The 22302-nt window shown below is 47.2% G+C and overlaps 1 protein-coding gene across 12 annotated transcripts in view; it reads right to left on the reverse strand.

The window, feature by feature from the left end:
- Positions 1–22302, reverse strand: part of AFAP1 (actin filament associated protein 1) — a 147840-nt gene that overhangs the window by 60664 nt on the left and 64874 nt on the right. For all 12 annotated transcript variants that reach the window (XM_072802980.1, XM_072802978.1, XM_072802976.1 and 9 more), the window contains 3 exons: positions 13319–13427; positions 6396–6607; positions 2870–3049 (listed from right to left, as the gene is read on the reverse strand). In XM_072802980.1, coding sequence (XP_072659081.1) covers positions 2870–3049; positions 6396–6607; positions 13319–13427 — 501 coding nt within the window. The remainder of the gene's footprint in view (positions 1–2869; positions 3050–6395; positions 6608–13318; positions 13428–22302) is intronic.

Consider the following 22302-nt stretch of genomic DNA (forward strand, 5'->3'; position numbering starts at 1 on the left):
AGAGGCAGAGACACAGGCAGAGGGAGAAGCAGGCTCCATGCACCGGGAGCCTGATGTGGGATTTGATCCCGGGTCTCCAGGATCGCGCCCTGGGCCAAAGGCAGGCGCCAAACCGCTGCGCCACCCAGGGATCCCTTTTTTTTTTTTTTTTTTTTTTTTTTTTCCAACAGCTTTGTATAGAGTGAGTCGTGAGGAAGGGATCTATTCAGTGTGATGGGATACCCATCAAATGGTAAGAAGAGGGGAAAGATAAAAGTCGGGGGTTCAGGGTGGCCCTTGCTGGTTTTTCCACTATGGAATAGGGGGACCCAAGGGTACAGAAGGCCTCAGATGGTTAGCCTGGAGTGGAACCAGGCCAAGAAAACAGAATCACAACAGAGGCTCCTCGCTTCCTTCATCCTTTTCCCTCCTTCTTGAAGGGATGGTGCCAGGACCAAGCAGGTTGAAATGGAGGGGAAAGGCCAGAGTGCTAGGTGGCCCAGCACAGGGAGGTGGAAGGCAAAGGGGAAAAATCCAAGGTCAGCTCCTGGCTCTGTCCCTCACTGGTCACTGTGTCTACAGCCCACCGGAGACGCAGCCTCTCGCCTATACAAGGAAGCTGCTCACAAGAACCTTCCTCAGGCAGCCATTCTATGCACTAAGGCATAACCATGGTGGAAAAGCATTTTGCAAACTTTAAGGGGCTTTAAAGTTATTGCTAACAGAAGTGGTTGATGCATACCATATCCACGTTGGTGGAAGGCCAAGCACACCAAGCTGAGCAGAAAGTCCTGGTCACAGGACTCCCATGAAGAAAACAAAAGCTCTGTTCAGTCTCCCCTGCTGCAGACACAAGGAAAGCCACATGCTTGGTCTGACTGGCTGACAGAGGTGAACACGGTATACCCTCCTCGAGGAGAAGAGGGCAATACAGAGAGCATTTTCATTTGCCTTCATGCTCCAATGGAAGAAAGCATATGCCAAGAATCAAATTATTTCTATGGGGACAGCTAGATACCTGAAAGAAAAGGAATGACATTGGACCCCTATCTCATGCTACATGCCAACATTAAACAAAGTGGGTTACAGACTAAATTTAAGGCCTGACATTATAAAATCATCAGGAGAAAACAAAGGTGTACATCTTTAGGACCTTGGAATAAACAGAGGTTTCTCAGACATGGCATGAAAGTGATAATAAGGAACAAAGTACTGACACATTTTATAGCACAAGTGACCCTGGAAAATATTATGCCAAATGAAAGCAGCTCGTCATAGAAGGACACGGCATGACATGAAATGTTGAACACAGGCAAATCTATAGGAACAGAAAACAAATTAGTGTTTGCCTGAGGCTGGGGATGGGAGCAACGGCTGCTCACGTGGGGAGTATGGCATTTCTCTTTGAGGAGATGAAAATGCTCTGAAAGTAGATTATGATGAAGAGACCAACAGCCACTCCATCATACTTTATAAGGGTGAATTGTATGGTATGTGAATTATACTTCAAGAAAGCTGTTCTAAAAAAATTATTGAATTAATTTTTTCCCCACATAGAACACCCGATAACCTGGCATGCAGGAAGACAAAATGTTGAGAACAATTTTGCACAGCAACAAATGACCCAGCCAGGTCTACATGCTACCCGCTAAGCCCCTGTCCAACAACTAAGCCTGTTACTTGCTTGTTATGAAAATAAATGGCAAACATTTCTGCAGGAAATTTAAAACTGTAAAAACTGGTGTTCCCAGGTTGAAAAAGAAACAACTAGAAATACTAGAAGTCCATAACCAACAATCAGAACCCAGTCAATGAGGACAAATTCAACAACAGATCTGGCATAGCTAGAAAGAGAAGAATGAGCCAGAAAGAAACAAGAAGACATTAACCGGACTAAGGAGAAAAAAAAAAAAAAGATACTAAGACAAAGAGATGATAACTAGAATGCAGTGAAAACGTCTAACATATATTTAAACATAGTCGGAGGAAAAGGAATGAGACAAAGGTATATATATATTTTAAAGATTTTATTTATTTATTCATGAGAGACACATAGAGAGAGAGACAGAGACCAGGCAGAGGGAGAAGCAGGCTCCATGCAGGGAGCCCGATGTGGGACTCGATCCCAGGTCTCCAGGATCATGCCCTGGGCTAAAGGCGGCACTAAACTGCTGAGCTACCCGGGCTGCCAAAGGTATATTTTTAAGAGAAATGGCTGAAAATATTTTTTCTAGAACTTAGAAAGATGATAATCCACAGATTTAGAATTCCAGGGAAGTCCAAGCAGAATAAATAGAAAAGAATCCACATTCAGGCATGAAAAAGAAGAAAAAAAAGAAAAGAAAAGAAAAGAAAAGAAAAGAAAAGAAAAGAAAAGAAAAGAAAAGAAAAGAAAAAAGAAAAAAGAAAAGAAAGGAAGGAAGGAAGGAAGAAAATCAAAGGAAAAGAAAAAGTTGTCAAATAGCCTGCGACTTCCAGGCAGATTGCCTTTTGAAGGCCAGGGTTAGAGTAATTAGCTGCAAAGTCATCGGAACACCCTACTATCAAAGATAAAACTGCTTGGGTTATGGGCATCTGGGTGGCTCAGCCAGTTAAGCATCTGCCATGATCTCAGGGTCCTGGAATCAAGGCCTGCATCCGGCTCCTGCTCAACGGGGAGTCAGCTTTTCCCTCCCTCTCTGCCCCTCCCCCTGCTTGGGTGCATGTGCAATCTCTGTCAAATAAATAAATAAAATCTGTAAAAAATAAAAAAATAGAATGCTTAAGAAAAAAACCCTACTCAGGTTAATCCATTTTTGCCTCTGCCTGAGAAATACACGCACTGAAATAAAAACAGGTGTAAGAAAGGCCTGGCCATGAAAAAGGCTCCGAGGCCCAGTGAGTGCCTCACCTTCAGCCACTGCTCAGCCTGCTCCTTGCTCTGAACGGCGAGGACCAGTGGGTCTGTGCCCTGCTGGGTGATTTTCAGCTCATGTTTCTTCTTCTTACTGTCCTTCGGTGTGTACGTCACGTTGCAGCCCTGCAGCGGCAGTTCCATCTGAGGCTGTTGGTCCTTGGAACTTTTGTAGCACTGCATTGAACACAAGAAACCAGAGTTACGGTGAAAGGAGTTCCAGGAGAGACACGGATATGACGCTGGCAGAGGGATGAAGAGGCCTCCAGGGTCACCTTGAGCAGTGGAGCAGCTCAGGGGCTGGAGTGTGGGTATGTAGGCACACACATGAAGCCCACAGGCCCGTTTCATGTGACATGTCACCCTCATGTACGTGAAAATACACCTACTCTTTAGTTCAGTAGAGTCTGCCAAGGAGTGTGAATGATGAGCCTTGGTGGGAGAGAGAAACCCTCTCCTCTGATGGGGACCATGCCCCAGTGCAGCTTCCCCTATAAGTCTCATGAACATGATATATTAGATTTGCCGAAAAGCATGGCCCTAATGTGTACAGACAACAATTTGGATCTTTATTCTACAACCTATGTCATTTGGTATCTTCCGGCCTCATCTCCATCACCTTTCTGAAAGACAGGTGAGGGAGTTCGACAGTATACACAGCAACACATCCTATGCAGCATGTCTGCAAAGGTTTGCTTTCTAGTTGAGTACAGAATCCGAAGTTCTCCCTGCTCCATTTGCACAGCAGACGTCCACTCTAAAGAATTCAGTGCTGTGGCAAACACTCAGATTTAGTTCACGTGACCTTCGTCTGGATCTGTGAAACCTAGAATCAAATCTTGTCCAAAGGTTTCCCTGCTCCCCTTGGGTCTAGTCGTATTACTTAGAACCAAAAGCACCCGTATTCATGGAAATGGACGGTCTGAGGATGCAGACATCTGGGTTCTGGCCCTGCTATTCATTTAATCTGGCACCTGGGAAGCCACTCAAGCTTTCTGAGCCTGCTTTCTCATTTGTAAAATGAACTACTGCTGTGATCTTCGTGATTTTATTGACTCACAGTAAATGATTAGTTACAAGAATACCTGCTACCAATACCAAGTAGAGTGTCAACATCATGTGTGGTATTTCATACTTTCACTTGATTGCCATAGTTGTCCATTTTGCAGATTAGGAAATTGAGGCTCACTCGGTTAAATGGTTTGACCAAAGTCAGACACATGAAAAGTGGTAGAACCCAGCCCCAAATGCTGTGAGCGCACAGCCGGCTCTCTCCACTGGGCGCCAGGTACTGGAGAGGGAGGGAAGGAAGAGACACCTGTTTTTTCAGAAGTGACTTCCAGAGTTCTCTCCTATCCTACAGTTCCAAAACCTTGGCTCCTGAGTGCCACAGGTATAGAACATACCCACATTTTACAAAAACCCAATTGACAGTTGCCCTGTCTGAAATAAAAGAAAAAAAAAATACACCAAAACCAACTAACCCCAGATTGGTATGAATGCTCACTGTTTGGGAGTTTCATATTCTCAGTAAGTGCAAAAAAAAAAAAAAAAAAAACAGTGAAAAGGAAACTAATGGTACAGTGGACAGAGTTAGACAGGAAATGCCTCTAAAAGGGAATGTCACCAGCCCTATGTCAAAGTGCAGCCTGGGCATCCTTGAAGTCAGACTCCCAGGGGAGCGGACTCTCAGCAGAGGGCAGCATGCACCCTGAGAGCCAGGCCTGCGGGATGGAGGGGCAGGAAGAAGGCAAGCCACCAGCCTCAGAAGAGCCTGGGGATCTCTGGAGCTGGAAGCCACCAACAGGATTGTCCTGATGCAGACCCCAGGAGAGGGAGCATGACCTGAGCGAGCTGTCCTGATGGGGTTCTGGTACATCACAGGGTCCACCACAGGGCCGCCTGGCCTGGAAGGGCACAGACACCAGAAGCTTATGCAGAAACCCACGGATGGTGCTACCCATGGGAAGACAGGCAGTAAACATTTAGGGAAGAGCCTGGCTTTTGGTTTTCCATTTGCAATTTTTTGTGTTGTTCAAACTTGGAAAGCACTCGTTTTACCACTGTTAATTTTTTTTTTCAGTGTCAGCAGGGGTCATCTGGGTAGTTGGATCATAGGACGTTTTTGAAAGGAAAAAGCTTCATAATAAAAATAACTAACTTTGATTCTGCATTTTGCCAGAGACAGTGTTTTCACAGGGTTTTCTATTAATTTCTTCTGAAATGTTCACAACTACTCTGAATGGTAGGTGTTTTCATCCTGGTTTTGAAGACAGAAATCCCAGAAATCCGGAAGGAGATGAAAGGAATGAGAGGGGAGGAGGAGGGAGGGGAGGGTGTGGAGGAGGAGGACTGTTGGGAGAGGACGCTGACCCCATGACACCACCATACACCCACAGGCTTCCTGCTCCCTTTCCAGAGCTCCTCCTATACCTGAGAGTCCACTGAGGTTGTTACAGCATTTACACAACACATCCACATCTTGCAGCCATTACATCAGACTGTAAATAAGGACCACATTAATCCTTTTCATCTTTTTTTTTTCATTCTTTACTTTAAAATTCCCTAATGGCATCATATTTGGCATATTCTAAATTTGGGAGAAATTCAGGCCACACATGTGGAAAAAATATGTATTCTCACTGTTTAAAAAATTTTTTTTGAAAGTCATTAAAAATATACAATGTCCTAAGACTCTAGTAAAAGAACATTCCCATAATTCACAGATGAAACTATAGAGAATAAGGTTACCCGCTCCACTGAAGAGGGATATACAGAATCATAAATTCTCCTGTGTTGTTTTAAAAATATAATCCTGTGATTTTTTTCCCCCAAAGTTAGTTTGAAGGAAAAACAAAAGGCAGAAACTCTGATAATCAACCAGGGTTTCCAAAGCTGGAAGGACAGGAGAAGGAGGAAGGAGGGAGGAGGGAATGGGAATGTCACAGGCACTCAAGGGCTCAGACTTCCTAATGGGGGTCCCTGTGGGAAGGACAACACAGCAGGAGGCCCACGTGTCCCTGCACCCTGCTTCTCTGCTACTTAATCCATCTTCCTATTCAGCTTCTAGGATCAAACAAAAAAAGAATCTGCCTTCAGCTTTCCAAAAGAATTTCCTTTCCTGGACACTCTCCTCTCAAACCCCGCCTGGCCTGCTCAGCCCACTCGATGACCTGGCTTTGAGGAATTCACTGACTCATTACCAATGAGAAAATCCATCTTGCTGACTTCTGGCGAGTGAAAGCCTGTGCCTTTCCAGCGGTACACACCCGCAGACACTGGCCCGGGATGGGAAGGACTCTGCCCGCTGGTTGCTGCAGGGACCAGCGGCAAAGGCATCAAAGTCTCGGTGGTGACCGCCCTGACAGCAAGGAGCTCCCTGTAAGGTGGCACTGAGGCCAGGCGCCCCCCCTGCCACTTCCTGCCACCCAATGCTAGCATTGCCTGAGTATCGACCCCATCCAGGGAGACTGCCAGCAGAGCCCACCCACTACACAAGCACAACCCATCCGCGTCATGTTACCAGCAGTTTGGTGTCTTTGACGACACAAAGAAGCTTGCTCCACTGCCCGAAGCGCTTCTTCCTCAGTAGGAAGGCACAGATTTTGGCATCCTTCACCAGGTCCATGGAGGCCTCCTCAGACGGCCACTGGTGCCGTGTCTTCTTGCCCTTTCCATCCTCTTCCTCCTCATCATAAGACTCATAAGAGCTACTCATTGCATCTGAGTCATAATCTGTCAAAAGTAAGGAAAGAAGTAAAGATTGAGGGGCCTGTCTACAAACACCTTATCTGGAATCCTACCTGTGGGCTCAAGAGTATGACTGTGGTACCAGGAAATGAGGAAGGGGCCTTCCATGTGGTGGGGTAAAGGTAATCAGTAAAGACTGGGAAAAAATAACCAAGGTAGGCAGTGGAAAGTAATGATGAGATTTAAACTGAAATGCCTTAGAGTCTTCATCTATGAAAACCAGTCCTATGCTGTTCGGTGAGGACTCGGCTGTCTGCAGACCCGCGGTGTTGGATCCTGGGCACACCGCCACTGGTGAGTGGACCCAGCCAACAGGCTACCACCCACAGGGTGCAGCTCTCCCACAACACACCAATAGGTCAAGATCTTCTCGGGTCTGCAAAGTCCTGCCTGCGTGCATTGCCACACACCCACCCTTGCTCCCATTCCACACCCAGCCCAAGCCCTCCTTCTTCAGGCTTCCAGAGACCTTTACACCTATCCTTCTCATTCTATGAGGCAGGAACAGTTCATATCAGATCATCTCCAGTTTCCTGAATGCAGCACATTCTCTCATTGCTGGGGCTCTACACGCACGGCTTCCTGCTCTCACACAGGCTTCCTGCTCATCCTACCCAATCTCCTGCCTTTGCCTGAATATGTCTCTTGCCTCTCAGGGTTTAATTTCTGGGTACCCTGCATTAAAAGTCAGTAAGTCCATATGCATATTTTGAGTACTTTTTTAGTAAATATGTTTCACAATAAAACAGTTTTTAAAAGCTTAGTATGGCTAGGATGTAGCTGACATGGTAGGAAGTGTCGGAGCAAACCACTGACAGGTGGCAGGAGCCCAGGCCGCTTGGAGACCCGGTGTAATCTGAGGTCTCATATGGGCAATGTGCAAACTCAGACTTTCATTTTAGGAAGGTTATTCTCACAATAGTTGGAAGGATCATGAATCCCTCAGTTCTTAGCTCATTTTCTAGAACATCGAATCCAACAAACATTTAGTGAACAAATGAGCAAAAGGATTAATGAACAGTTGTAAATGGGAGAAATACATCTGATTTCACTCATTCAGCACGCTTATTGAGGGCTTACTATGCGTCAGGCAATCTTTTTCATACTTACACAGTTGGACCTTGAACACACGTTTGAACCACATGGGTCCACTTATAAGTGGATTTTTTTTTTCAATTAATACAGGACAGTATTTAACTGCCTTAACATTTTCATTTCTCTAGCTTTTTTTATGGTTAAGACTATAGTACGTGATGCATAAGACATATAAAATGTGTAAATGGATGCTCTGTGTCATGGGTAAGGCTTCCTGTCAACAGTAGGCTATTAGTGCCTACAATTTTGCAAAGTGACACATGGATTTTCGATTGTGCAGGGGCTCAGTGGCCCTGACCCCCGCAGCGTTCAAGGACCAGCCATACTTCTACATAAAGGTGCCATATAGACCCATGACAAAACCAGGTGGGCTTCACCTTCACAAGGGATTTTCACACCCATGCTCTCTGGGGTCAGAGATAAGCGCATGTCAGTATGGTGGCCCTCCCTTATCCATGGTTCCACTTCCTGCTGTTTTAGTTCCTTGTGGTCAATGGGTGTCCAGAAGCAGGTGATCTTCCTCCTAACATAACATCAGAAGGTCGCAGTAGCCTCACATTGCGTCACATGCCCACATCACTCCCCTCTCACATCTCATCACGTGGGCACTTTATCATCTCACATCATTATAGGAAGGATGCATACAGGATAGTAAGATCCTTTGAGAGAGTGTGACCACCAGTGCATCCCTCAACTGCTCCACTTTTATTACCGTGTACCATCCCACTTGTTCTATTGTGTCAATCTCCTGTGCCTAATTCATAAACTACACTTTGTCACATATGTGTGAATAGGGTACTATGCACAGCTTCTGGCATCCACTGGGTGTCCTAGAATGTCTCCCCTGAGGAGGAGGAAGAGGAGGAGGAGTGAGCCCCTGGCACATCCTGGCGCCTGTGTAGACATCTACACTTCTTATAGAACAAGAAGGCAGATCAAAGAGCCAGCAAAGGCCTGCGTAGATCTGTGTGTTTACAGGATGTTGCTGGTTAGGAAACACTCTTCACACCAGACACCAGTCTCATAGGCAGTTATGGCAAAACTGAAGAACACTCCAGTAAATAATGACCTTCAACTATAAAATGTTAAAATGTGTATTTTAGACATATACCCATCTCCCACAAAATCACAACTGGCATTTCAAGCAATTGCCCTTAAGGAGGGAGAGAATGAGGAGAGAGGGCAACCAGGAAACTGAAAATGCAAGCCTGAACCCCAACCCCAACAAGATCTGTATGACAGCACCACTGACCCAGGCCGGCTAGAACCAGCTCCCCAGAATCCCATGGTCCATATGGTGTGGGTGAGGTTAGCACTAGGGAGTGCCGTTGAGGAGATGGGACAGCAGAAAGGAACGGCAGCCCCTACACCCTGAAGGTTGGTGGAGGGCACCAGGTTCTCCTGGGGCTCAGGCATGTGTTGTGGGTGCATCCTTTGCCCTGCTGCTGGGCCCCCAAGTTGGGTGGTGCAGATCCTCCATAAGTATCAGCACCACAGCCAAGAGGACCAGCATCTTTGGTGTTGCCTAGCGGGTGGGGGGTCATGGATCCCCATGGTCATGGGGTGCAGTTTGCCCTTGTGGATTTCAGAGTCCCTGAGCTCCACCACTTCAAGCCCGGCTGCTCTTGGGGACTGCTGAGCCACCCACAGGTGCAGTTCCCATGGCCTCCAATAGCTGCCATGATTGTGTGAAGTCCAGCCCCCAGAAAGAAGCTTCTGTTCCATGTCACAGTGGCTCTGCTTCTCTGATCACACCCTGTTCTAGATGGTAACAGAAGCCTGATGGCAGGCAGGCTCCTCTAGGTGAAGCTCAGTGCAGACCTTCAGGATTTCAGAGCTCAGCTACAGAAAAACTGCTTTTGGCTCTTGGATACTCTAGCAGCATCTAAATGCTTTGTCATGGGCACCTCAGCTGCCCAACGTGGGCTCTCGGTCACCTGTCCCACCACGGAGCATCTGAGCAGGCTGCATCCATTGGGCCCATAAGCCATAAATACCAGGTGCGAGCTAGGAGCTCAGGTACACATGACCCTGTGCCTATTGCTTGGGCTTCTTCTCCTAACACAAACTCCTCAGCATGGCCTAACAGTTTGGTTGGATGGTCAAGACTGGAGAGGAACTGGCCACAAGCAGGGTATGCAGAAGGGACTTGAATGAACCTCCCAGATGGGCTCAGAAAGTGAAGTTCACATACCAGCTGAGCTCTTAGCAAAGCCTCAGCAGATCTTCACAACTGGCTCCCTAAGGTAGCCTGTCACATAGACATCAGGAAGCTTCTTTCCCCCAGATTCTCATCCAAGTGGAATCACGTACATGGCCGTGGTGCAAGGAAGGATCTCCACTCAGCAGAGTTAGTGACTCCTGGACCTTCTGAGTGGTCCTGCCTGCACATGACACTGTCCCTTGGCGTGTCAGCCAGCTACCTAGTAACTGGCTCACTCCCATCACAGGAGGGGTAACAGTGCATTTTCACCGGAAGAGATCACTCCCTGCCACAATGCTCCTGCCAAAAGCACAGTCTTGCAGAATGCTCTATTCACCAGCATGGCACCCCAGCATTGCTTCTGACCAGAGAACTCATGTTACAATGAATGAAGTCCAAGCTATGGGTCTGTGCTCATGAGCTCCACTGGTCTTGCCATGCCCCATCACCTGAAGCAGCTGACCCAACAGACCAGTGGAATTCCTTTGGAATATTCAGTTCCAGGTCTACCTTGATTGGCCACCCCTGGGGAACTCAGGGTGCTAGCTTCCAGAATACCTTTTAGCAGTATATGCTCTGCCTCAGTGGGGCTCTTTCCCCCATGGCCAGGGCTCACAGGTCTGGGAATCCAGGGCTGAAAATGGTAGTGGCTCCTCTCACTAGAACCCCAGGGATCCATTGACAAAATTTCTGCCTCCCTTCCTTGAAATTTTGGCTGTTAGCCCATAGGTCTTAGTTTCTAAGGGCAGAATATTCCCTCCAAAGGATGCAGTAATCACTCTATTAACCTAGAAGGGGAGTGAATAGGCAAAGAGAGGGTTAAGGGCAGTGGCTGTGGTGACCAGTCATGGCCACACTGGGGTGAAAGGGCAGTCCCTGGAGTAGCCCTCATTACTTCCATGCCCCAGGAGTGAACCATCCAAAGCAGCCAGACCTTTCAGGAAGGAAAGATGAGTCATTTTATTGAGTGATCGACCAAGGTGCTTGCCGGAGACAATGGGAACATGAAGGAAGTTATAAATATACATTATGACCATTGACCAATTGTAGAAATGAGGACGGGACTAGTTACGCATGAGTCTTTGTTCTGACTCTAATATCTGTGTACAAGTTCTCCTCTTCCCCTCCCTTTCCCTCCCGTCCAACAGCAGCTGGCCGTGGATCTCAACATTCAAGCTACAGGCTCTCCAAGGGGGGAGTATGACCCTGCTGGAAGAGAACAGGTGTCACCCCAAAGTCAGTAAAGGGACTTTCTATCCCCTTGGGCAGTTAGGAAATTTTCCATGATACAGGAGATAGTTGAATTATGCTAACCTGAACCGTGATTCTGCTCTTGTCTTTACTTGGAAATTCAATGTGCTTAAAAGAGATGTGCTTGGATGCCAAATGGACACGGGAGAAATGGTGGTGGCTTTACACCATACCAACTTGGCACAGTTGGAATGACATTTCCCCAGATTCCCTTCCTCGGATGGTTCTGGGTCAGGGCTGGCCACAGGAGAGATTTGTGAGCAGTCTATAAGGCAGGAGGGGAGCCACCACCAGTACACGCTAAGGGTTGGCTCAAGTGTCAGGTGCCACTGCAAGCTCACACTTGCTGTCACAGGCTGGCCAGCTCTCTGCTGAATCCACAGATCCTGAATCTCCTGCAGGCCCTCTCCCTCATCTTCTGAGGCCCAGCCAGGCATGTGCCACTCTGCAGAGGTGCCTTCCAGCCTGTCCTGCAACACACGCTACTCCATTGTTTCCATGGCTGCATCAGGTCCTCCTATTATGGACCCTTTATTCCTCTGCTGGAACTACACCTGAGAATGGGTTCAACAGAGCTGTCTCCACATCCCTAAGTAACCCACCTGGACAGCAGCTCCCTGCATCATTCCTCAGGAGGCGAGGGGAGGAGGAGACAGAAGGGGGGCCCTTGCCACCAGCTGCCCACCCCAGACACCTGGTTAAGGGAGCCTCGGCGGGCTGTCCCCACTGACTTACTGTCCCGAGCCTGTGTCCTTCTGTTACACTGTCTTCTGGATTTGGTTTGACAAAAGCTGCGCGCCCCTTGGCAACTAAGGGATGGCTTCTCTGAACAACAGGACAGGACATGTCACTGAGGTGGGACTTCTCAGACTGCAATTGTTCTTGGTTTCTAGCCTTGCAACTATGTTGGTGGGAGGGGAAGGATGGTAGGAGCAGGCTAGAGCCAGTTATTCCCAGCAGTGGGAAATACCCTCCTGGAAAAGCTTGTTTTCCTGGACTCCCTGCTGTGAGAAGCAAAGGAAGCCAGTGAGGTTCTGAATGACACCGAGCCACTTCAGGTTTTGTGTTTTCTGATGAATCAACTGACTTCTGAAATGGTGGACACTTTAGAAATTACATGAGCGCATTGTCCACGGATGGTTTTTAAATAACAGAGAAGAAAACATTTGACTTAGAGACCTCAGAACCCAGCACATCCTAACCCCCATACCAGAACCATCCCTTTCCCTCTCTGAATGTGACTGCTACGAAAACCAGCAAACAGGTCTCCCTGCCCTTGAGGAGCCATCGGTCCTGCTCACTGGGCCCACGTGCAAAAAGCACACGCAGGGAGGCCCTCCGGGAACATGCCAGGGACACTGTGCTGCAGCACCTCCACTTGTCAGCTGCCAGGAAAGACAGAGGCCAGAGACCTCCGGCGATAGGAGGACCGCCGTGGGAGCTGGCGTGCACTGCCATAGAAGACAGATGATGGGCCACCATGTGCCACGAATATTAATGTGCCCAAAGCCTCGTGACTAAAATGAACAAATCCACTCAACTTCCCATTTTATCTTTTATGAGCAAAGCAACGTTCCCTCGACCACGGGGACTTGGATATCCTCCCTCCACTTCATCACGAGACAACAGTTCCCCTGTCTGACACCGAGGGAGGAATGAAGCCAGTGATCGAAAACCAAACTACTGAGGTGTTTGTGAGGGAAGACCAGAGCCGTGACAGGACAACTCTAGCTCGGCAAGAAGGTTCTAGTAGAACTTGTATGAAAATAAGAAGAGACGGGCTGGTTTTGTATCCAGGCTCCTTTGGCCTTCTGGGCATGAGGAAGCAGACTCAGGCCACACCCCAGGCACGGGGTGCTACAAACACACGCCATGCACCTCTCCACCTTATGACCTAAGGGGAAACATTTCACCGAGACCTGTGACCACTCAGCCACAAGGTCTACCTGACATGAGTCAGAGAAAGACAACCATCCAAATTTCCACAAGCACCTCTAAGGCACCGCAGGCTTTCAGAGTCCTTTCTGTATCAGCCCCCTATGTCCCCGGTATCTTGTACCACCCGGCTCCCCTCCATACCCAGAGAGCCGGCCACACTCTTCACAGTCCCCCACATCAAGAGGATGGCAGGCAGATGCAATACTCACTTGACGTGATGTATTCCGGAGCTTTCCCAGGGCTCAGTGGTACAGCTTCCTCGTAGTAACCTTCCGGGAGAGAGGATGTTGGTAGCGGTGGCGGCCCACTGTCAGGTGGCTAAGGAGAAGAAGGAAGAAACACCACAGATATCAGAACCATGACTAGAAAGTCTACCGTATGGACTAGCAGGTGTTGACCGGAATTATCCATTTTCCTTTGTAAAGTCCATGGCAAAAGAGAACAGTGACCCACAAAGAGGTTCTGGGTTCATTCAGTTCCTGACTGGTCTCTACTGCTTCCCTGCCCATGTCCACTCCCAGCCCGGGGCCTGGCCACACGTCACTCAGCCCACACTGGCTCACCTGTAGCCAGCAGCTGTGAGTGCCCTGGCACACCCTTCTTCTGGGGCAGGGGCTAGCTTATAGCCCTCTCTTGGACCCTCCCCAGGGCAGAGGTGGAGGTCTGTCCCCCCAGCGCTGGCCCTCCCACACCCCCCAGGACCCATACCACTGCACGGGGGCCCGGGGGCATGGCAACTGTCCAGATTCACTGGTGCTCATCACCATGTTGCACCAGGTGAGCAGTGGCTACGTAAAGGAACGAGGCTTGCCCATGATCGCACCATCTTCCCAACACGGGCCAGGGAAACTTTTCAAAAATTATAAAAGGAAATCCCCTCTGAGCTACTCTCTAAAAGAAACTTCTCTTGAGAAGGACAATCTGCTTGTGGCAAAAACCAATCACATTACAGTGTCCTCTCAGACACTCGGACCGAGGCACTGGGATTTTGAAGCTTGAGGACACAGAAGAGTTGTCAGGACCGTCCAAACATCAAGCCCCAGCTGAAGCCCTCCTCTCCTCGCACATGTTCCTGATGACCCGTGCACACCGACCTCTCCTCCTCCCATGAACACCTAGGAGCTTGATGCTTCTATCACTCACTGGCCCTCACATCAACTGCAAGGTGAGAAGGGATGGACAGGGAAAGCCAGCATACCTGCTACCTGCCTGGCACTATCCTGGCACTTCTGTCTCAGGATTACTTGGTAATCCTTCATAGTAGACTACCTTTCCTTACACGTCACGGACACAGAAAGTGAGTCTCCAGGTCTCTAACAACCTCCTCAAAACCAGGGGCTGGTAAATAACAGAGCTGGCTTCTCTAACACCGGGTCAGTCTACTAAACACCCTTTTATATTCATATTCACTTTCTTCCTTTTGTAACCAGCTCACATAACCTACATTCTATAAACAAATTGGAAAGACATCACTGAGAAAAGAATAGAACAGCAACCCCAAACTGAAGATCTACCAAGTTAAGTTTCCAAGCAGAACACTGTTCCAAGGAAATAAGGGTTTATACCCATATAAACTCTCTAGAAAGTGAAACAACTCAGCTCTGAATCCAAGAAGCCCTTTGTGAATGACTAATCACCCTGTGTGCATCCAGCCTGCTCCTTCCTCCTGCCAGATGAAGGGTCATTTATTTACACAATTTCTCCATCTACTGGAACCTAGTTATCTCCGCTCCACCCCTAGGCCTGTGCCCTGGACTAAATAACCCCTGACCCCTCGCACGCCTCGCTGCCTTCTCGACTGTCGTCATTCTGTGGTCGTACCCTGGATGGTACCCAACTCCTTCATATCCTCCCGAAGAGGCAGTGCTTAAAGCAGAACCTGATACACTGTGCTCAGCCCCAGGCAAGGTCTGAACAGGAGCCCATGCCCGGGTTAAAATCTCTGCTTGTTGCTTTTGGAAAAGAGCTGCCCGATTCACTGAGTGTCTTTATTCATGAAACAGAGAGTGTTTCAACTTCCCCTTGGTATGTCGAAACAGTCAAATTATTCATGTCCTGGGAAAGCATTACGAATAGCTGAATCAGACAAATGTTTGTGAAACAGCACACACTCCCCTTCCTTGGGCTACAAGAAATGCAAAGGTGCACAGGGTGAAGAGCTTGCTCCCAAGCTGCTGGGCTTTCCCAGGAGGCTCTCAGACCCTGTGTTTGGCACAGCTTTTCAACGGGTATGCCTTAGATCCTATAATTCTATTTTTGGAAACACAGGCCGAGAGGTCAATGGTCAGGTGAGCAAAAATGTACAAAGACATTTCAATAAATGACTGTTTAGCAAAATCTAAAAACAATGTAAATCTTCACTGAGAGAAGGTGTGCGGACACATTCCTGCACAGTGAAAGAGCAGTGCTTAAGCATTTCAGTCATTTGCATGAAAACCCCCATTAGACACCATTAAGTGAGAGAAAACAGGTTCACTATGAGCCCTTGATAGAAATGTGTTTAGGCTTACATATGTACAAAGACAAGAGGTCATCCACCAAAATGTTAACAAGTGGATGCATATCTCTGGCTTGGCTCTTCTACTTAATATTTATCATTTTTAAAGTGTAAAAATTTATCATTTTTAAAATTAGAAAAAAATTAAACTATTTTTGCTTTGAAGTAATACCCCTCAAAAACTAATTCTTACAGAGGAACACCCTCTGTCTCTAGAAGGGACCACACTCCACTCCCGAATACCATTTCCCTTGAAATTCTGGGTTTCAGATCCTTAGGCAGAAGAATTATGACTTGTGAAGGGCAAGTGGGGGTGAGGCTAAAAAGACGTACCCAAACTGTTAGTACCATTGCTTTCAGAGGAGATGCTTCCTTCTGATACTTCCCCATAGGTAAGAATTTACTGAAATCACCAGTAACAGGAGTTTTTAAAAGCAGAAAAGAGGGAAGGCAGATTTCCAAAAGGGATCATGGAAAACAAGAGAAACCAGAGGAGGGGCAGGAAGCAAGAGTATAGCACAGAGATGACAAAGCTTGATTCCCTGCATGCACTGCATATGGGGCCAGCTCCGACCTGGGACCGAGCGACACCCCCTAACTCTGGGCGCTGATGTCCTCCCTTGTGAATGAGGGTGCCTCTGACATCCATCCCAGGTCTGAGATTCTCGCTCCAGTGTTCTTATCATGTGGCAGGTCAGCAGGCCACAATGCCAGCTTGACCAGTCTCAAGACTTCAGTGAGAGTTGATGTTATCACCTCTGGGCAGGGCAGGAGCCGAGGCATCCCTTCTACCAATGACACTGCACACCAGCGTCGCACCACCCCCACTGGGTTGTGCAACTCTCCCTCAATTCCAGAAGATACCCAGTCTGCGCGCAGAGCCTGACCACCGTCCTGCTCCCATCACCCCTGTTTCCTGAACAGGCTCCCACAAAACACTCCAACCACCACAGCCTCTGAGGAGACTTTTTTTTTTTTTTTTTTTATTGGTGTTCAATTTACTAACATACAGAATACCCAGTGCCCGTCACCCATTCACTTCCACCCCCCGCCCTCCTCCCCTTCTACCACCCCTAGTTCGTTTCCCAGAGTTAGCAGTCTTTACGTTCTGTCTCCCTTTCTGATATTTCCCACACATTTCTTCTCCCTTCCCTTATTTTCCCTTTCACTATTATTTATATTCCCCAAATGAATGAGAACATATAATGTTTGTCCTTCTCTGACTGACTTACTTCACTCAGCATAATACCCTCCAGTTCCATCCACGTTGAAGCAAATGGTGGGTATTTGTCATTTCTAATAGCTGAGTAATATTCCATTGTATACATAAACCACATCTTCTTTATCCATTCATCTTTCGTTGGACACCGAGGCTCCTTCCACAGTTTAGCTATAGTGGCCATTGCTGCTAGAAACATCGGGGTGCAGGTGTCCCGGCGTTTCATTGCATTTGTATCTTTGGGGTAAATCCCCAACAGTGCAATTGTTGGGTCGTAGGGCAGGTATATTTTTAACTGTTTGAGGAACCTCCACACAGTTTTCCAGAGTGGCTGCACCAGTTCACATTCCCACCAACAGTGTAAGAGGGTTCCCTTTTCTCCGCATCCTCTCCAACATTTGTTGTTTCCTGCCTTGTTAATTTTCCCCATTCTCACTGGTGTGAGGTGGTATCTCATTGTAGTTTTGATTTGTATTTCCCTGATGGCAAGTGATGCAGAGCATTTTCTCATATGCATGTTGGCCATGTCTATGTCTTCCTCTGTGAGATTTCTGTTCATGTCTTTTGCCCATTTCATGATTGGATTGTTTGTTTCTTTGGTGTTGAGTTTAATAAGTTCTTTATAGATCTTGGAAACTAGCCCTTTATCTGATATGTCATTTGCAAATATATTCTCCCATTCTGTAGGTTGTCTTTGAGTTTTGTTGACTGTATCCTTTGCTGTGCAAAAGCTTCTTATCTTGATGAAGTCCCAATAGTTCATTTTTGCTTTTGTTTCTTTTGCCTTCGTGGATGTATCTTGCAAGAAGTTACTATGGCCGAGTTCAATGTGATTCATCATATCAGCAAGAGAAAAACCAAGAACCATATGATCCTCTCATTGGATGCAGAGAAAGCATTTGACAAAATACAGCATCCATTCCTGATGAAAACTCTTCAGAGTGTAGGGATAGAGGGAACATTCCTCGACATCTTAAAAGCCATCTATGAAAAGCCCACAGCAAATATCATTCTCAATGGGGAAGCACTGGGAGCCTTTCCCCTAAGATCAGGAACAAGACAGGGATGTCCACTCTCACCACTGCTATTCAACATTGTACTGGAAGTCCTAGCCTCAGCAATCAGACAACAAAAAGACATTAAAGGCATTCAAATTGGCAAAGAAGAAGTCAAACTCTCTCTCTTCGCTGATGACATGATACTCTACATAGAAAACCCAAAAGTCTCCACCCCAAGATTGCTAGAACTCATACAGCAATTCGGTAGCGTGGCAGGATACAAAATCAATGCCCAGAAGTCAGTGGCATTTCTATACACTAACAATGAGACTGAAGAAAGAGAAATTAAGGAGTCAATCCCATTTACAATTGCACCCAAAAGCATAAGATACCTAGGAATAAACCTCACCAAAGATGTAAAGGATCTATACCCTCAAAACTATAGAACACTTCTGAAAGAAATTGAGGAAGACACAAAGAGATGGAAAAATATTCCATGCTCATGGATTGGCAGAATTAATATTGTGAAAATGTCAATGTTACCCAGGGCAATATACACGTTTAATGCAATCCCTATCAAAATACCATGGACTTTCTTCAGAGAGTTAGAACAAATTATTTTAAGATTTGTGTGGAATCAGAAAAGACCCCGAATAGCCAGGGGAATTTTAAAAAAGAAAACCATATCTGGGGGCATCACAATGCCAGATTTCAGGTTGTACTACAAAGCTGTGGTCATCAAGACAGTGTGGTACTGGCACAAAAACAGACACATAGATCAGTGGAACACAATAGAGAATCCAGAAGTGGACCCTGAACTTTATGGGCAACTAATATTCGATAAAGGAGGAAAGACTATCCATTGGAAGAAAGACAGTCTCTTCAATAAATGGTGCTGGGAAAATTGGACATCCACATGCAGAAGAATGAAACTAGACCACTCTCTTTCACCATACACAAAGATAAACTCAAAATGGATGAAAGATCTAAATGTGAGACAAGATTCCATCAAAATCCTAGAGAAGAACACAGGCAACACCCTTTTTGAACTCTGAGGAGACTTGAGAAGCAACGTGAGAACCTGTCTTCCCCGAGGAAGGGCTACTGGTGGCTCAGCTGTGCTCTAGAAATAAACGATAGGAACGGCCCAGCACCAGTAACCAGGCAAGGTCAAATGCGTGGAAACATTTCTTCCACAGATGAGGACGTCAGCAGAAGTTACTCTCTAGTTTAGGGACTGTCACCTGCCTTAAGGAAAGCTTCTCCTCCTGGGGTCCATGTCTCACTAAGAGAAGCCCAAGCTTCTAGGAATACAAGCTATGGGCTGCTTGGCCATCATTTAAATCCCATCTTTTTGGAAAGAAAAGCCCATTATTATTTGCCTTTGCCAATTTAAAGGAGAAGCCTGGCCAAGAACTATTTTCCGACTGATAACGATAAATGTTACGTTTATATAATTGTATGGCAGAAACATAACTGTCGTTTATTATTTCAGTGATATAACAACGAAATCTACCACTTACTATTTGTCTGCCACGTATCACTGTTCTGGGATCCTCTATACAGATCTTCTCCTGTCCAGAAATTAACACTGATATGTAGGCATTTTGATTATGATTTTACAAATGAGGGAGCTGAGGCCCAGGAGGTGAGACCCCAAGGGGGCCACACGTGCACAGAGCTAACTGCTGGAGGAGCTGAAAGTTCACCCGAGCAGCCTGGGTACTGATTAGGAGGCTGGGGAATAGTACACACTGCGGTTCTATGTCATGACCGTATCCTACAGCACCTGCTGCTGTCCCTCCCGTCCCTGCTGCTGCGCCTGCTGCTGTGCCTGCTGCTGTGCCTTTTTGCTATGCCTGCTGCACCTTGCTGCTGTGCCTGCTGCTGCACCCCCTACTGCCCCTGCTGTGGGGCTAGTTGCACCTGCTGTGGTGCCTGCTGCTGCATCTACTGTACTTGGTGCTGCACCTGCTGTTGTGCCAGTTGCACCTGCTGCTGTCCCTCCCGCTGCCCCTGCTGCTGCGCCTGCTGCTGTGCCTGCTGCTGTGCCTTTTTGCTATGCCTGCTGCACCCTGCTGCTGTGCCTGCTGCTGCAGCTCCTACTGCCCCTGCTGCCAGGCCAGTTGCACCTGCTGCAGTGCCCATTGTACCTGCCATAGGAAGGAGCCAAACAGCTCGTTGAACCCACTGGTCCAACCACAGTGCATTCATATCATCTATTGCCATTCTCTCCTTCTCATCAGAAAAGCAGACTTTCCTCATGCCCTGTGCTCCTCATGGCTCCTTCTCTGTCCCTCCACTGCTCCCCCACCACTTTCCCCTCCTCCCCAGTCCATTACTCAGCCTCTGCACCAGAAACCCCAATAAACTGATAAGAGCCTGGATCTAGCAGAGCAAACTATCAGCCTAGAATCTGGAATCCCTTTCTGACTCGAATTCTGTCTACATGGTGGGCATCCAGACTGTTACAGTGATTAAATTCCATTAAGAATAACAGAATCTGAACTAAGAAAATCAGAGTCCAAGGTCTAGTTCTGTGCCACAAGCAACACAAGTACTTTAGAAGCATGAAGGGCACCCATGCGGGAATCTAAATCTCCTATGAGGCAGGGCATCTGTATGAAGGTGTCCACACTGCTGAGCACACCTGGGGAGTGGGTAACAGAATTTTACAGCCTCAGCTGCAAAAGGGGCTTGATCGTAACAGCATGATTCTGAGTACTTTTCCTAGCAAAATAAAAGTTTTTATCCAAATGACACCCTGTTCTGTTCTGCTCACTATTGAACTTGCATTCCACGTAGCACATGAGCACGCAGCAGGCATCGGACCATGCTGGGAAGCTTCCTCTGGCTTCATGCAGGCAGGCAAAGACTGGAAGCCCCATGGGGCTGGACCGGGTCATCTTCCCAGCCTCCACCAGCAGGAAGGCATCCACAGGGAAGGTCAACAGCCCAATGGGAGTGTAAACAGGATACGTATCTGGAGGGCAGCCACAGATTAAACTTTTAAAAGATGCCACAGGAATTACATATGAGACTCAACTCCTCAGAAAGACAAGTGATTCATGTTCGCTCAAAGGACCACATCAGATTTCACCAGGAAACAAACGGTTTTCTTGTTTTAAATCTTGGACTTTTGTCTCCATTATGCAACTGGAAAAATACTTAATTTTGTCAAATAATCTCAAAGAGCCTCATAATCTGTCAGATAGAACAAAGTCACTGTGAAAGTGCTTTTAGGAGGCCTAAGTGCAGGCAGCAGGCAAGATGGGGAGAGCTGGGACAGCATGCTTACAGTTCTGGGGACAGAGGGAGGAAGCAGAGTGGGGGCTGGGTGGGGAAGGGAGAGTGTTCATGGGGACAGAGTTTCAGTTGGGGAAGACGGAAAAGTTCTGGCGATGAAGGGTGGGTGTGACCGCACAGCACTCTAAAAGCACTTACTGCCACCCAACTCAACATTTAACAGTGGTTAAAATCATATAGCTTATGTTATGAATATTTTAACCCAATTATAAAAGATCCTTCATGATTATTTGCTGACATAATAAGTGATCACATTTACATAAACTCTGGCCCTAAGATATCAAAGACTTAGTTGCTTTCCCATACCCCATCCAGACACCATATAAAGACACCCTGCTACTAAATTATTGAATAAAAATATTTCTAAATGGCTTGATTGGATAGCATACAAATGTAGAGTCTCAGGAGGGGTCCACCTTGCTCTTTTCTCTCAGCTGTAAAGATCTGAGAGCCCCTGGTCTGGGCTCAGTGCTGTTCTGAGAAGGGGAGAAAAGAGGACGATGGGTGCCATAGGGATCTGGCCCCCTGGGGAATGACTACTCGAGCATGAGCTTGACCTGCAACAATGTCCAACTGGTGGGATCCGTTTCCAAGGGAGGCAGCCACTTATCACACATGCCCCACACCCTTGCTGCACACGGAATACAGCCGTTGGGTAGCTGCACACTCTCGGTGTGAAACAAAACAAACCTCTTCCCAGACAAGCTTTTTTAAACAAATGCATATCTTGGCCTACTCCAGTCTCCTGTTGGAAAGCAAGGGAGCTCAACCAGACTGTCAAACATGTTGCATACCATGCTTGTGATTTCGAGGATTTAGGAGAAGTTCTGAACACACATGCAACACACAGCCCCACACTCTCACAAGCCCTTGCAAAGCTCTGTTGGCCACGCTAAAGGGTCAGCAGGTCTCATGGGATACCCTCGGCTGTCACCATGTTTACCCCCAGGCCCAAACAGAGAAAAAATGCTCCAATGTTCCCTTTGTGTGGAAGCATCATCAGCGTTACAAGGTTGACTTTTGGAAGTGCTCTCCGGCCTTGTCAAGCCGTCCTCATTTTCCACTGCACAACGCAAGGTACACAAAGAACCTTGAAACAAACACTGTCTCCAACAGGTGAACATTTAGTTTAATTGAAAGAATGTTAGGGCAGCCCGGGTGGCTCAGCAGTTT

This window comes from Canis lupus, chromosome 2 (genome assembly GCF_048164855.1).
Source record: "Canis lupus baileyi chromosome 2, mCanLup2.hap1, whole genome shotgun sequence".
NCBI lineage: Eukaryota > Metazoa > Chordata > Mammalia > Carnivora > Canidae > Canis > Canis lupus.